At 38.7% G+C, this 13,909-nt stretch overlaps 2 protein-coding genes across 2 annotated transcripts; both read left to right on the top strand.

The window, feature by feature from the left end:
• The first annotated feature begins 6,667 nt into the window (after positions 1-6,667).
• Positions 6,668-9,193, top strand: LOC110765140 (uncharacterized protein At4g06744-like). Its single transcript, XM_021968213.2, has 2 exons — positions 6,668-7,944; positions 8,519-9,193. Exons 1-2 carry the CDS (start codon positions 6,900-6,902, stop codon positions 8,992-8,994), a joined length of 1,521 nt encoding a protein of 506 aa, XP_021823905.2. The 5' UTR covers positions 6,668-6,899; the 3' UTR covers positions 8,995-9,193.
• A 2,652-nt stretch (positions 9,194-11,845) lies between these two features.
• Positions 11,846-13,526, top strand: LOC110765175 (uncharacterized protein At4g06744-like). Its single transcript, XM_021968247.2, has 2 exons — positions 11,846-12,672; positions 12,767-13,526. The coding sequence occupies exons 1-2, from the start codon at positions 11,937-11,939 to the stop codon at positions 13,279-13,281; spliced, it is 1,251 nt and encodes a 416-aa protein (XP_021823939.1). The 5' UTR covers positions 11,846-11,936; the 3' UTR covers positions 13,282-13,526.
• Positions 13,527-13,909: the final 383 nt, after the last annotated feature.

The following is a 13,909-nucleotide window of genomic DNA, read 5'->3' as shown; positions in this document are numbered from 1 at the left end:
TCTCACGCCCTCTCTCTCTTCTATCAAATCTCACACCCTCTCTCTTTTCCTCTCAGATTTTTTAACCATCTTTTTCTTTCTTTTTTTTTCTCTTCCACCTCTTTTCCTCTCGATTCTTCAACTTCTTTTTTCTTCTTTCTTTCTTTTCTCTTCTGACTCTTTTCCTCTCAGTTCTTGTTTCTTCTTTCCCTCTTATTATTTCTTTCTTCTCTCTTATTCTTTCTCCTCTCATTTCGTCTTTATTTTCTTTTTTCTTCCTCTCATTCTCTGATTTTCTATTACTTCTTCTTCTTCATCCCCCTTATGGTGGTTCTGATTTCTATTTTTATTTTCTCATCCCTCTTTCTCTTTCTCCTTTTTCTTCTTCTTCCTCTTTCTAGTTTGTTTTTTGTTTCTACTTTCTATGCAGTGTACATATATGTGTTAAGTTCTTGTATATTTTCATTAAGATTTTGTAGATCTGGGAATTCTTGTTAAGTTTGTATATTTTGATTAAGATCTTGTAGATATGGGGATTCTTTTTAAGTTGTTATTGTGAAAACGAGGTATATGATTTTTGAAGATAAGATATTTTCTTTTGTTTTTGTGGTCTTTTTTTCTTTGATTTTATTATTTTCTATTATTTTCTGTTTTGAAGCTTCAAAACCGGGAACCGCAAGAACCGAGCCGGAACCGGTAGGTCTGGATTGGGTCGATTTTGTTTATGAGTTTTTGTCAGAATCGGACCGGACCGGACCGGATGAACAGTACGGTTTCGGTTCTAATTTGCCTGAGAACCGGTCCAAACCGGACCGTGCCCAGGCCTAACCCCAATACTTAAATCATTAAGCTGTAAGTTTTATTATTGTGTAAAAAGACAAAAAAAGGTCATCCAACTTAATAATTAACTCTAGTATATCTATACACACACCCCAACTTCCTGTTTACAAACTCACTCTCTCTCTCTCTCTCAACAATACCTAAGGGTTTGGGGTTCCATATGTTTGTTTTTTTTTTTCTGCTGGGAACAAAGAAAATTGTGGGGTTTAAATAGAAAATCTCTTTTATTTCTCATTTTTTCAGTTTGGGGTGTATTTAAGGGTAGTTTGGGAAGACAGTGGGGTTTTCTTAGAAATTATGAAAATTTAAATTAAAAAATGGGGTGAACTTAGAACATGGGGTGAACTAAGAGAAGTGTGGGGTTTAAATAGAAAATCTCAAGAAAAAAGAGGAATATTGAGTCGGGTTGGGAATGGGTTTGGCATCGTGGGCTAAAAAGGTGGCATTCAAGTCAAGAGCAGACCACCTCCGCCCATTAAGTTCGGATTACCATAGGAATCACCTCCGCCCAGTACGTTCGGATACCATTGCATAAATCTCATGTGATATCAGTGCTTGCCCTGAACACCCGCATTCTAGCTAATAGCTGTTTTCAAAAAAAAAAAATTCTTCTTTGTAATTTTCCTTAAGCTTGGTCTCTGTTTGTTCAAAACTTTGAACTCTTCTCTTAGGAAGATGTTTTCTGCATTAATTGACGCCTTGGATAGCATGACAATTGGAATCAGTGTTCGACGCCGCCGCCATTTCACCGTAATCATTAGGGGTAGGCGCCAGGGAGTTAGGCGGCGCCTGGGCAGGTCTGGGGGTCTGGGTGGGTTGGGTGGCTGCTTCTCTACTCTTCTCGACCCAACCAGTGGCAGCGATGGCTTCTTTTCTACTCGTCAGAGGTATCTTTGATTTTTTCTTTTCTTTTCTTTGTAGCTGCTGCTGGGCTCATCTTATTTCAAAGGCGTGAAAGAGGAGATGATGGAGGCAGAGAATGAGGAGAGACGATGTAGGTAGAGAGAGATGGGAGGTGATGGAGGCGGAGAGATTAGAGATAAGCGAGGATAGGGTTCGTCTGAAAAAAGTGAAGATAGGGTTAAGTGTTTCACTTATGGGCTGGTATTTTAACAAGGTTCTCTTATGAGCTTGGACCCATATACTAAAACATAACCTAATTGTGTTTTTATTTCAACCCTCTGCTTTATATCAAAGCATATATCATATAACTCATATATATACATTTTTGTATTAATTTTGGTATAAATTTATAATTTATAATACAAAATAATTAAAGAAAAAAAGAAATGCCTAGGCGCCCATCTAGGTCCCGATTACTCCTTTGGGCTAGGCCCCTGCTTGCCACCCGCCTACCACCTAGTGATTTTTCAAATTTGCTCAAAACCATATGAGAACAAAACATACTGTAATTGAAGTAAATTGTGGAGAGAAAAGTATTGATTGAGTATCTAAGAAAGTATATTGTATGCGTCTATATCGTTCATGTACAAGCATGAACCAAATTTTTTTTGGATGAATCATCCAGAACTAAGTTAATATGATTCCTAAGCTAGTGATTGAGGATGTTGAGGAAGGAAACTCTAGTTTTGAACAAACGCCTTAAAAGGTGTTGTTGTACTCGTAAAAGGACACAAATTAGTGTGCAAACAACCAATTAAAAATACCCGCAAGTGCACGAATCTATTGACGTATAGATTATGTAAGTACGGGGTCGATCCCACGAAGAACTTGTCGGCTTCTTATAAGTTCTAATTTGAGTACGTAAAGAACACTAATTTAACACAACACACAAACACAGTACAAATTGGGAACTAAAAATGAAATAAGAAAGGTAAAAGAAAAGAAACAAAACAAGAAAACTAAAGAAAAACACAAACAGCATTTTCTATCACCATTTTATCACCTATTTATCACCTGCGAACAGTGATGTGAACAGTGACTGGAGACCGGTCGTATGAACAGTGCGACCGGTCGTTTTTGTACAGATTCGAAACTTGATTTTTGTGTGACGCGCGACCGGTCGCAAGGCAAAAGCGACCGGTCGTTTTTGGGCAGATTCGTTCTTTTTTTTTTTTTCAGTTTCGACCTCTGTCCAGTTTTTTACCTATAACTTTCCAACCGTTTATCCAAATTTTACGTTCTTTATACGGTTGGATTCAGCACAGAAAATGGAAGAACACAATGTGGACCAAAAGTAAAAAACAATTACATAAACAAACAAAATTCAGTAAATAAGACACACAACTCACACACACATTTGGGGGGGGGGGGGGGTTTGGTTTGGTTCAAGTGACCTATTTCTATTGCATGAAAGTAAATGGACTTTGAAATTAAATGAGAATGGCAGAGATGAATTATCAAAAAGTGAAAGTACCAAGTAACAAACACTAGGGTTTCGGAACCCACCCTAAACAATTGTACCCATGTTCATGGATACTCAAGTGATGAACTCTAAACGTGTTGATGAAGATGTTCGCAATCAAGACCAGTACTAGTGGCTCAAGACGCATTGATTCTCTCTAATATACGTAAAGTGCAGTACTAGTGCTACAATGCTTGTGCCTTCCCTATAACCGAATCTAGGTGTGCTTAGTACTTTGATTCAATTACAAGAAAAACCCATTAAGCTCAAAGAGAATATGAACACCACAAGAACCCTAATAGCATGATGTTTACATTAGGTATTCAAGAAACCAATTCACATGGATGATTCTTACTTCATCCATTTATTGCTTAGGATAACATGAAGATACACATAATCCCAACAATCTCAAGAAGCATGCTTTCAAAGATGGCCAACCAAGGAAAAACACACATCAATGATAGATTAATTTGGTGAAATGGAATTCATCAACAATATCTAGAAATTCATACACTCAAGCATCAAAACAATAAGGTTTTCATGTTTAGGGCTTCAACCTAAGCCCTAGCTATGGAGTTTAGTTGCTCATACTTATTTCAAATACAAACTCAAAACAAAATTAGAAAGAAGTTACAGATTTTGTGAACATGGGAGCTCAAGGTCTTCAATGGTGGAAATCTCTTCCACTCTTTGCTTAGTTGCCCTTGTCTTCCTCCTTGAGCTCCCTGGCTCCAAGCTTCATCTCCAACTCCAAAATCTCTGCAAAATTCTATAAATAAATCTCATTGCAATGGCTGATGCTCTTTGCTCTCCTCTCTCCTCCTTTCCAGCTTTTACTTTTAATATAAAACTACCACCTTTGTTAAAGCCTTAGCCTTTGTACCCATGCCATGATGGGTTCTTTTGTTATTGTCTTCACCAAGATGCTCTTTGTTTCAGAAAATATCTCTCAACCAAAGTAATTTCTTGTTACCAAGTGTTATGGTAACAAGAAGAATCAAGATAACATTATGGAGGTAAAAAACTGGCCTACTTCGGATTTCCAGAGCTGCTGTAACATATAGGATCAGTTGGATAGGCTAAACTTGTCCAATGGAGCTCAAATTTGGATATGTTGTAGTTAACATCCATTGGAACAAGTTTCATGAAGATATTCACCTCATCCGAGCACTGGAGCATGCTGATCCAAGGCCAAGAAGTTGACCTACGAAAATGAACAAAATCAGAATTTATAACCAATAATGCACTTTTAGCTCATTTTCATTCTAACCAAAGTAAAACCTATGAAAACACAAAAAGGAAGTAAAAAGCTATAAAATATCAAGAACTAACTCAAAATAATGAGTGAATAACATGATAAATCATGTGTAAAAATGAACCGAACAGGTGTTCAAGTGACTCTTCTAGATCTTGTATGGACAACTCCAAATTTTGCAGTTGGTTTTGTGTGTTCTCAATGATGTTATCAGATTCTGCTGTCTTGTGACCAACAAATGAGTTCAAAGCTGCATCCACATTTGCAAATTCATTTGCATCTGTTTCTTCTTCCCTATATGCTGCTACTCTTTTATTGTGTATCAAATTGGAGACCATGAGTGACCATCCACTTTGCTTTGATTGTGTCTTTGGACCCGAGATAAAAGAGAACATTGATTTAAATATAGTATGAGTAACTGCTTCCACCTCTTTCGGCATGCTAACCATTGCCACAGCCTCAGTCTCTTTACTAAAGGGAGAAATGTTGGAACTCATTGTTGTCCCACATCGGCCAGAGGGCCAAAGAGAAAGTACTTTAAATAGAAATACCCATCTTTAACTAACACCGAGGCCTTTTGTGATAAAACCCCACACCCGAGGATTGTGCAAGTGGTAAAGTGGGGACAGTATCGGTGTTGTTGGAGTGGGCCCTCAGCCCGTTAACCTGGAAAATTTGACATGGTATCAGAGCCAGGTTGCGGGCCCGTACTGCCACGTGATGGGTGGGTCCCCATTTGGCCTCGCGCGATGGGTGAGTCCCCGTTTGGCTCCACGTAGGCCAAAGGTGCCACGTGATGGGTGGGTCCCCGTTTGGCCCCGCACGATGAGTGAGTCCCTACATGGCTCCACGTGGTTGCCAGCCGATGTGGATCTCCACGTGTGACCCATAAAAATGGGGTCTCACGTGCGGGGAGTGTTGGAACTCATTGTTGTCCCACATCGGCCAGAGGGCCAAAGAGAAAATAGTTTAAATAGAAATACCCCTCTTTAACTAACACCGAGGCTTTTTGTGATAAAACCCCACACCTGAGGATTGTGCAGGTGGTAAAATGGGGACAGTATCGATGTTGTTGGAGTGGGCCCTCGGCCCGTTAACCTGGAAAATTTGACAAGAAACACCCTTCAAATTTCCTAAGGCCTTGCGAATCGCCTTTTCCATCATCTTCCTGGTTGCCAAGAATTTATTAACCTATCTCAACAATGTATGTGACGTGTTCCCTACCTCCTCTAATTGTCCAACTCACCACCCATTTCTTTTAACATTTGTTATGCAGTGCCCGAGTGGCATTGACTTTCTTTGGTATAAGAAATGTCTGTCACCATAATTTCTCACATTCTGCCTTCTTTGTATATTGAATTTTGGGTGCCAGATCTAAATGCCCAGTTAATTGAGTTGCTAAATGATTGCTAAGTCCAGCTCATCTTACGTATCGTCTTCCTCATTTTTGTCAAAATGGAAACCAATAGCAACTCCCAGACCTGCATATATCAAGTCTGTCTGGCATTCATGGTGCCTGATGAGTATCTTGTTAATGCAAGCAAGCTTATTGGTCTGGGCGTTGTATGATAAAGAAACCTGCATTTCATCTAGGAAAAAAGAACATGGAAATGCCAATGTTCAAAAAATCGCTAGGCAGTAGTTGGGCAGCAAGCAAGGGCCTAGCACCTAGAGCAGTAATCGGGGCCTAGGCGTTTCTTTTTATTATTATTTATAATTCATTTGTATTATAAATTACTAGCCTCTCTGCACGCGCTTCTGCGCCTGCGAGATGCTTTTTTAAAAACAAAAATTAAATTTATTTTAGAATTAAAAAAGATAATGGGTAGTTGTGTTCCATAAAAATAAGATCCATTATCTTATTTTTCTTTTAATTTTAATTTTTTTAAATATGAAAAAGTGTGAATTTACCATATTATCCTCATTTAATTAATAATTTCAATTCTTAATGTTTGTATTAACCAAGGGCAATTTTTGGTATTTTGAATGTTTCACCATTCTCTGTCTTTTGCTTTATATATATAAATAGATAAATTAATACCAAAATCATGCAAAATAAAATTATATATAAATTAGAGGCCTAAAATAGAAAGTATCATAATTGATATAAAATGCAGGGAAAAAGTTAAGCATAAAGCATATAATAATACTCTATTTTTCAATTAACATATTAGTTAAAAATATTACATTGCAGTGTGGCAGACAATAGTGTATAACAGAAGTGTCTCTCTGTCTGACAATGAGAGCTCAACTCACAAGCCTCTCTCTCTCTCTCTCTCTCTCTCTCTCTCTCTCAACTCTCATCCCCGAGAGACAAACATTTTTGGGCCAATGCTATCTTTTCATGACCCTTGACTATTCTTCACATAAGTCTAAGTCTGCCTTAAGTCTCCTCCTCCTCCTTTATATGCATAATATTATCTCTTCACTATTTCTAGCAACTCATGCTTAAACAAAGGCATGGCTACCTTTTCTTTCTTTGCTTCACTTTTGATCTCAATATTTTTAGTACATTTGTGTTTGTACCATGAGGTTGAAAGTGTTGATGATCAGTTGATCAGCACACATAGAGAAGCCTTGGAAATCATTATAGGTGGAGGTTCTCCTCCTACCCCTTCTCCTGAATTTGAAAATTGCCCTCCTCCTCTTCCCCCTCCATGCCCTCCGCCACCATCACCGCCACTTCCACCACCATCACCGTCACCACCTCCACTAATGCCACCACCATCACCTCCACCACCATCACCGTCACCACCACTGCCACCTCCACCATCATCACCGTCACCATTGCCGCCACCTCCACCACCCCCAAAATGTCCGCCACCACCGCCAAAATGTCCTCCACCACCTCCCCCAAAACCGTTTGAGAGCAAGCGAATTGAACTTGCCTTCCATGTGTTTCAAAATTTCAGTCGCTTAATCAAGGATGACCCGAAAAACTTCGCAAAGTCATGGAAGGGCACTGATGTTTGCAAGTACAAGGGCGTTGTCTGCGCTATTCATCCTGACTACAAGCAGAAGGCAGTTGCTGGTTTAGACATCAATGGCGCTCTGTTTGGCGGTCGTAATGCTAAACTCCCCCTGGATGGCTTCCTTGACAAGTTAGAGGACTTGGCTTTCTTCCACGCAAACTCCAACAATTTCACAGGCTCAGTACCAAAAGCCGTTTCCAAACTAAAATTCTTCTACGAGCTTGACCTCAGCAACAACAAGCTAATCGGAGGCTTCCCTAATGAAGTTCTTGCGGCCACAAACTTGACATTTTTGGACCTCCGGTTCAACTCCTTCGCAGGTTCAGTCACACCGGAAGTCTTTAAACTAGATGTTGATGTGCTCTTCCTCAACAACAACAATTTCAATCAGAAGATTCCTGACAATCTTGGTTCCTCGCCAGCCCATTACTTCACTTTCGCTAACAACAAGTTCACTGGTCCAATCCCAAGAAGCATTGGCCAAGCATCCAAAACCCTTTTTGAGGTTCTCTTCCTTGGGAACAGCCTTACAGGTATGCTTCGAAATTTCTATAATATCCTGGAATTTTCCCCCATTTTCTCTGTTTTAAGTACCCAAAATACAAAGAAACTAAGGATAACACTATTTTGCTTGAATATGATAACACTAATCTAATGATATGTTTGGTGCTATACATAATTAAAGACTGGATTAAATGAAATATGCTATTACATAACCTAATGGGATTAAACATAATCTAATTGGTTGGCCGTTGGATCAAATTGGTTAGTTTGATCTAACGATTCAGAGATAAGGCCCTCATTATAGAATGACTCAATCTCATCCACCTTAATCTCGACCTTTTGATTGGATTTATAATCCTACTATATTTGGGCCTACGAGACATAATCCAATCCAAGTTGTCTTTAGGCCACCAAACATCTAACTAGATTGTGGATCTTATCCAGTTATATAATCCAACACACCAAATAGATACGTAATCCTATATGTAAAATAGATTGGTAACCAGTACTAGCCAATTACTTCCGATTTCATTTATTATCCCTCAATATATAATACCTTTGATATTTTCTTGGACACCGACATTTAATACCTTGCTTTTTCAGGGTGCCTGCCGTATGAAATTGGATACTTAAACCAGGCCACGGTGTTCGATGTGAGCTCCAACTACTTAACCGGCCCAATACCACACTCATTCAGCTGCTTGGCCAAGATTGATTATCTAAACTTGGCCAGCAACAGTTTCTATGGACCAGTGCCAGAGCAGGTCTGCACCTTGTCTAATCTGAGGAACTTGTCCTTGGCCAACAACTATTTCACAGAGGTCGGCCCAGAGTGCAGGAAATTGATCAAGAAGAAGTTTCTTGATGTTAAGCATAATTGCATTTTGGGCGAACCAAGCCAGAAAACAAAGGCTCAATGTGCTGCCTTCTTCTCCAAGCCTAGAAAGTGCCCCAACGAGAAGGAAATGACCTTCGTGCCTTGTAAAAGAAACTTGGGTTCAAATGAGAAGAAGCCTGAGCATCAGAAACAAGCTTCTGCCCCATTGTCTTATGGCAGTCTTGTGCCACACAGGCTTTGATTGATTTCATATGCTGGAATTGAGCTCGTGGAAGATGATGAGCTAGATGGGTCCTTTGTTAATATATATATATATATATATATATTCTTTCTTAATGATTTTATGGAGCAATGTAATAACCTGCTGCATAGCCCTAATTTAAGCATGCAAGTTTATAGAATAATGAGGTTACTACTTGTTCTGAATTTTTTTTCGATGAGATCATTTTTATTGGGGCGGCTCTCTTATATGATTTATTGAATTAATGTCATGTGATCAAATATGAATGCTGAAACTGCTTTCCATGGTCGCTTGTACACCACAAATAAAAGATTCAATCAAATTTAAAAGACTTTTGATTACTCATGTCCCTATGCCCTGTTCTATCCAATTTGTCCTCTCTTAGAACTAGTATTTGTTGAGGGATTACGTATTTCTAGTTGGATGGGGTGGGACTTTTAGTTGAGAACGTTCGCCCGTCATGTGCTCACACACAACTAAAATATTAGAATTTAACTTGGATTGTCTATTGCAAACGTGAGTTAAGCCAATTGATTAAGGCATTGTACTCACCCCAGCATTCAAGTTCAAATCTCCATTTCTGTAAATTATTAGGTTATTAATTTAAAAAAATTGGACTATCACTTGTCTTAAAATAATAATTAGGATTGACTATTCTTTAATGAGATGGTAAGAAAGTTGTAAAAAAATTAATACATTTAATAAGGGTAAACTTTGAAAACAAAAACTAGTTTGTGTGATGCATTAATGACATTGTTTCAAGTCTAAGGAAAGTGACACTTGTCATGAGAAGAAGGGAGAAGGTCCAAAAGAAAATGTTAGAGAGAAGGTTTCTAGCATTCCCCTATTATATATCTCTTACTGTTTCTAACTACTCTTATGTGGATCCCATGGCCGGTACCATCTTTTTTGGGTGTTCTTCAATTTTGCCTGCAATTGACACATAGTCGTTGTTTAGGGGTAAAATGAAAATTTTACAAATTCAAAAAGTCATGAAGTGATTGACTTGTGACATGAAATTAGTACTACATAGAACCTTATTGATTAAACTTGAAAAAAAAAAATTATGACCATTGTTTTTTTTCAAATATTAAAAAGGCTTTTTATCACAAATTGTCCTTGACGTTTACGAAATTATCACGAATGGTCCTTGAGGTTTTTTTGTGACACTAATAGTCCTTAACGTTTGGACTTTTTATCACAAATGGTCCATGCCGTCAGAAATACTCTTAAGTGTATGATGTGGAAGATAAGTGGAGCCACATGTTCAATCACATCGTGACATGTGGATTAAATAAATAAAGAAATATTTTTATATAATAAAAATCCATGTTTTTGTGCAACTTCCCATCCCCTCTCTATACTCAGTCTCTCTCTCCCGATGTCCTCTCTCTCCTCCCTCTAGCTTCTCTCTCTTTCCCTCTGCCCTCTCCCTTTGTTCTCTCTACCCCTCTGCTCTCCCTCTCCCTTAAACATATAGTCTGAAAGTTAATTAGCTTTCTAAAAAATTATATCAAAAGTTTGTTTGATCCAAATGATTAAGCCATTTAGTGCAAAAGAATTGAAACAGAGGCAACAAATGATTATTTAGGTTTTATGGGCTGTAGAGGCTACAAAAAAAACAGAGGGAGAGGGAAAACACACACACACAGAGAGAGAGAGAGAGAGAGGCTAAATGGTTTTTTAATGGATTTTCATTAAAAAAATATTTCTTTATTTATTTAATCCACATGTCACGATGTGATTGGACATGTGAGCTCCACTTATCTTCCACATCAGACACTTAACATAATTTTTGACGGTAGGGACTATTTGTGATAAAAAGTCCAAATGTTAAGACTATTAGTGTCACAAAAAAACCTCAAGGACCATTTGTTATAATTTCGTAAACGTTAAGGATCATTTGTGATAAAAAGCCTATTAAAAAAGAATCCTATATATATAATGCCGCAGATAATAAAATAGTTAATTGTTAGTTTTATTTTTCATTATTTTTTGGGTTTTTTTATATAATTTTTAAATTGCATTTTGTATTGTTTTAAAAGTAGATAAATCATAGGGGCAAAATTTGAAATCCAGACCAAAAACTTTCATGAGCAGGTTCAGGAGTGCGGTTGAGTGATCTGCCCTTTCATGTCGCGATAGGATCCCTCTTAACTTTTTGAGTTACTTCATGAGGTCACACCCATGACGTGCAAAATCAAGGACTAATCTTTGGGTGGGGAAGATCATACTTTTTTCTTTTTTTTTATGGAACAGGGGGGAAAGAACCCAAGACCATACTTTTTTTTTTTTCTGGGTCTGAACCATGAGGTGGTCCTGGATGGGCTTCAACTATGGGTGGCACCTTTAAGCCTTAACCACAACCCAGACTAATCTCCACTCACACCGGGTCGGCCCGTAAGGGGTAAAGTGTTGGCCAAAGTGGTGACTCCGTACGAGAGCAGGGATCGAACTCCTGACCTCTCTTAAGGAATGAGAGTGCCGAACCACTCACACCAACCACCTTGGTTAAGACCATACTTTTTTCATGTAAAGCAAAAGACAGACATATAAATTATATTTGATGGAAAGAGAAATTACATGACATATTATAATTTGGTCCTTAAATCTCACTTAGAGTGAGGTATGAATTTAATTTGGCTTTAAATGTTCATTTTGAAACGTAGGTTAGTTCAGCTGGCCAAGGTAGTGTGTCTGTCTCTTTGTACCAAAGTTTGATAAAAAAAAATATAAAAAACACCGTGGGCTTCAAGTGACAAATATGCTTAAGGTAGAAATTTTTTATGGGAAGATTGTCACATAAGTTAGGGGATGACACTGTATGCTCCAATAATTGCCACTATCATTTCCTTGAAGATGCTCCTATCCTACTTATATATTCTCTCATCACTTCCCTATTCCTAGCTACTCTTGAGCATCCCAATAGCTAAAACAAAAACATGGGCAGCATCTCTTTCTGTGCTTCCCTTCTGCTTGCAACCCTATTTCTACATTTGTGTTTTCAACAAGAGGTTGAAGCCCAACCAGGCCCCTTTATAAACAACCGACTTAGAAATGCCTTCAATGTGATCCAAGCTTTCAAACGCAGAATCCAATCCGACCCCAAAAACTACACAGGAACATGGGTGGGTAACAACGTCTGCAAATATAAGGGCTTCACCTGCGCAGTTGTCCCTGACCTGAAGAAGTTAGCGGTCATTGGAGTCAGCTTCAATGGAGCTTTGTTTGGCGGCTTTAACAACAGGCTGCCTCTCAATGGCTTCATTGACAGGTTGGAGGACTTGGTGTTCTTCCATGCGAACTCCAACAACTTCACGGGCACCGTCCCTAGAGGCACTGCCAGGCACAGATTCTTCTATGAGCTTGATCTCAGCAACAACAAGCTAACTGGAGGCTTCCCAAATGAAACTCTTGGGGCCACAAACTTGACCTTCTTGGACCTCCGGTTCAACTCGTTCAACGCCACGGTTCCACCAAAAGTGTTTAACCTAGATGTTGACCTCCTCTTCCTCAACAACAACAATTTCCAGCAGCGACTTCCAGCCAATCTTGGCTCCACACCTGCCCATTATCTTACCTTTGCCAACAACAAGTTCGTTGGTTCAATCCCAAGAAGCATTCGCCAAGCTAGGAACACCCTTTATGAGGTTCTCTTCCTAGGGAACCGGCTTTCAGGTACAATGTCCTCGAAATTGCTCAAATTTTTGATATCTTTTAGGTTCGATACATTTTCGGTAACATCGATATTTAACACCTTGATTCGTTACAGGGTGTCTACCGTACGAAATCGGGTTCCTGAAACAGGCAACCGTGTTTGATGTGAGCTCCAACATCTTAACAGGCCCAATACCAAACTCCTTTGCTTGCCTGGGGAAGCTGGAGTATCTGAGCTTGGCCAGTAACCAGTTCTATGGGAGGGTACCTGAGGCTGTGTGCAGGTTGCGTAATCTAGAGAGATTTTCCGCGAGAAACAACTATTTCAGTCGGATAGGACCAGCTTGTAGGGCATTGATCACGAAGAAGATTCTTGATGTCAGAGGGAACTGCATTCCGGGGCTTCCAAATCAAAAGACAGCTGCTCAATGTGCTGCCTTCTTCTCTATACCCAGAACTTGTCCCAGACCGAGAACGTTGAGTATAATTCCTTGTAGAAGATCACCTTCAGCTTTGAATGAGACGAACGCAGATATTAATGAAGATCAATTGACCACCAAAGCATATAATATTCAAGCACCAGCTGAAGCCCCACGAACTTATGCTACTCTTATGCCGCATGGGCATTGATTTGCATCATGTACTTGTGCTCATCCAAAATAAGTGGTCGTGATGGGTCTTCTCTTATTTTGCATGTGTGTGTTTTGATTTTTTTTTTTTTTTTTGGGTTTTAATTTTATTATCTACATGTGTGCTTCTTTTTCTTTTTGTTGGGATTATCTAGCATGTGTGTTTTGATTTCATTTGTTGTAAGCTGAATGTATAACTTTATGGATCAATGCACCCTGATTGCCAGAGGCAGTCCTAATTAAGCATATGCAAATTTGCAGAATAATGATTTTTATTTATTTTTCAGTCCTATCACTTTCAAATAGAATGGACAGCATATTTTGTGACCGACACAATATCAACATTGTATTTTTCAGTCCTATCACTTTCAAATAGAATGGACAGCATATTTTTTGACAGACACAATATCAACATTGTATTTTTTTTTATATAAAGAAATTCTATGATTGCATTTATAATTCAACCAAAAAAGGCACTAGTCACAAAGGGCCAATACAAACTAGACACAAAGGACCATTACAATAACGGAGCGATTTAACATCAAAATTAATACCATCTAGAGCTCCTCCACTAACATCAAAATTAATACAATATCGACATTGTATTAGGTATTGTAGATTGGTAAATC

This window comes from Prunus avium, chromosome 8 (assembly GCF_965620075.1).
Source record: "Prunus avium chromosome 8, drPruAviu1.hap1.1, whole genome shotgun sequence".
NCBI classification, from domain to species: Eukaryota; Viridiplantae; Streptophyta; class Magnoliopsida; order Rosales; family Rosaceae; genus Prunus; species Prunus avium.
This window is presented reverse-complemented; position numbering and strand designations above follow the sequence as displayed.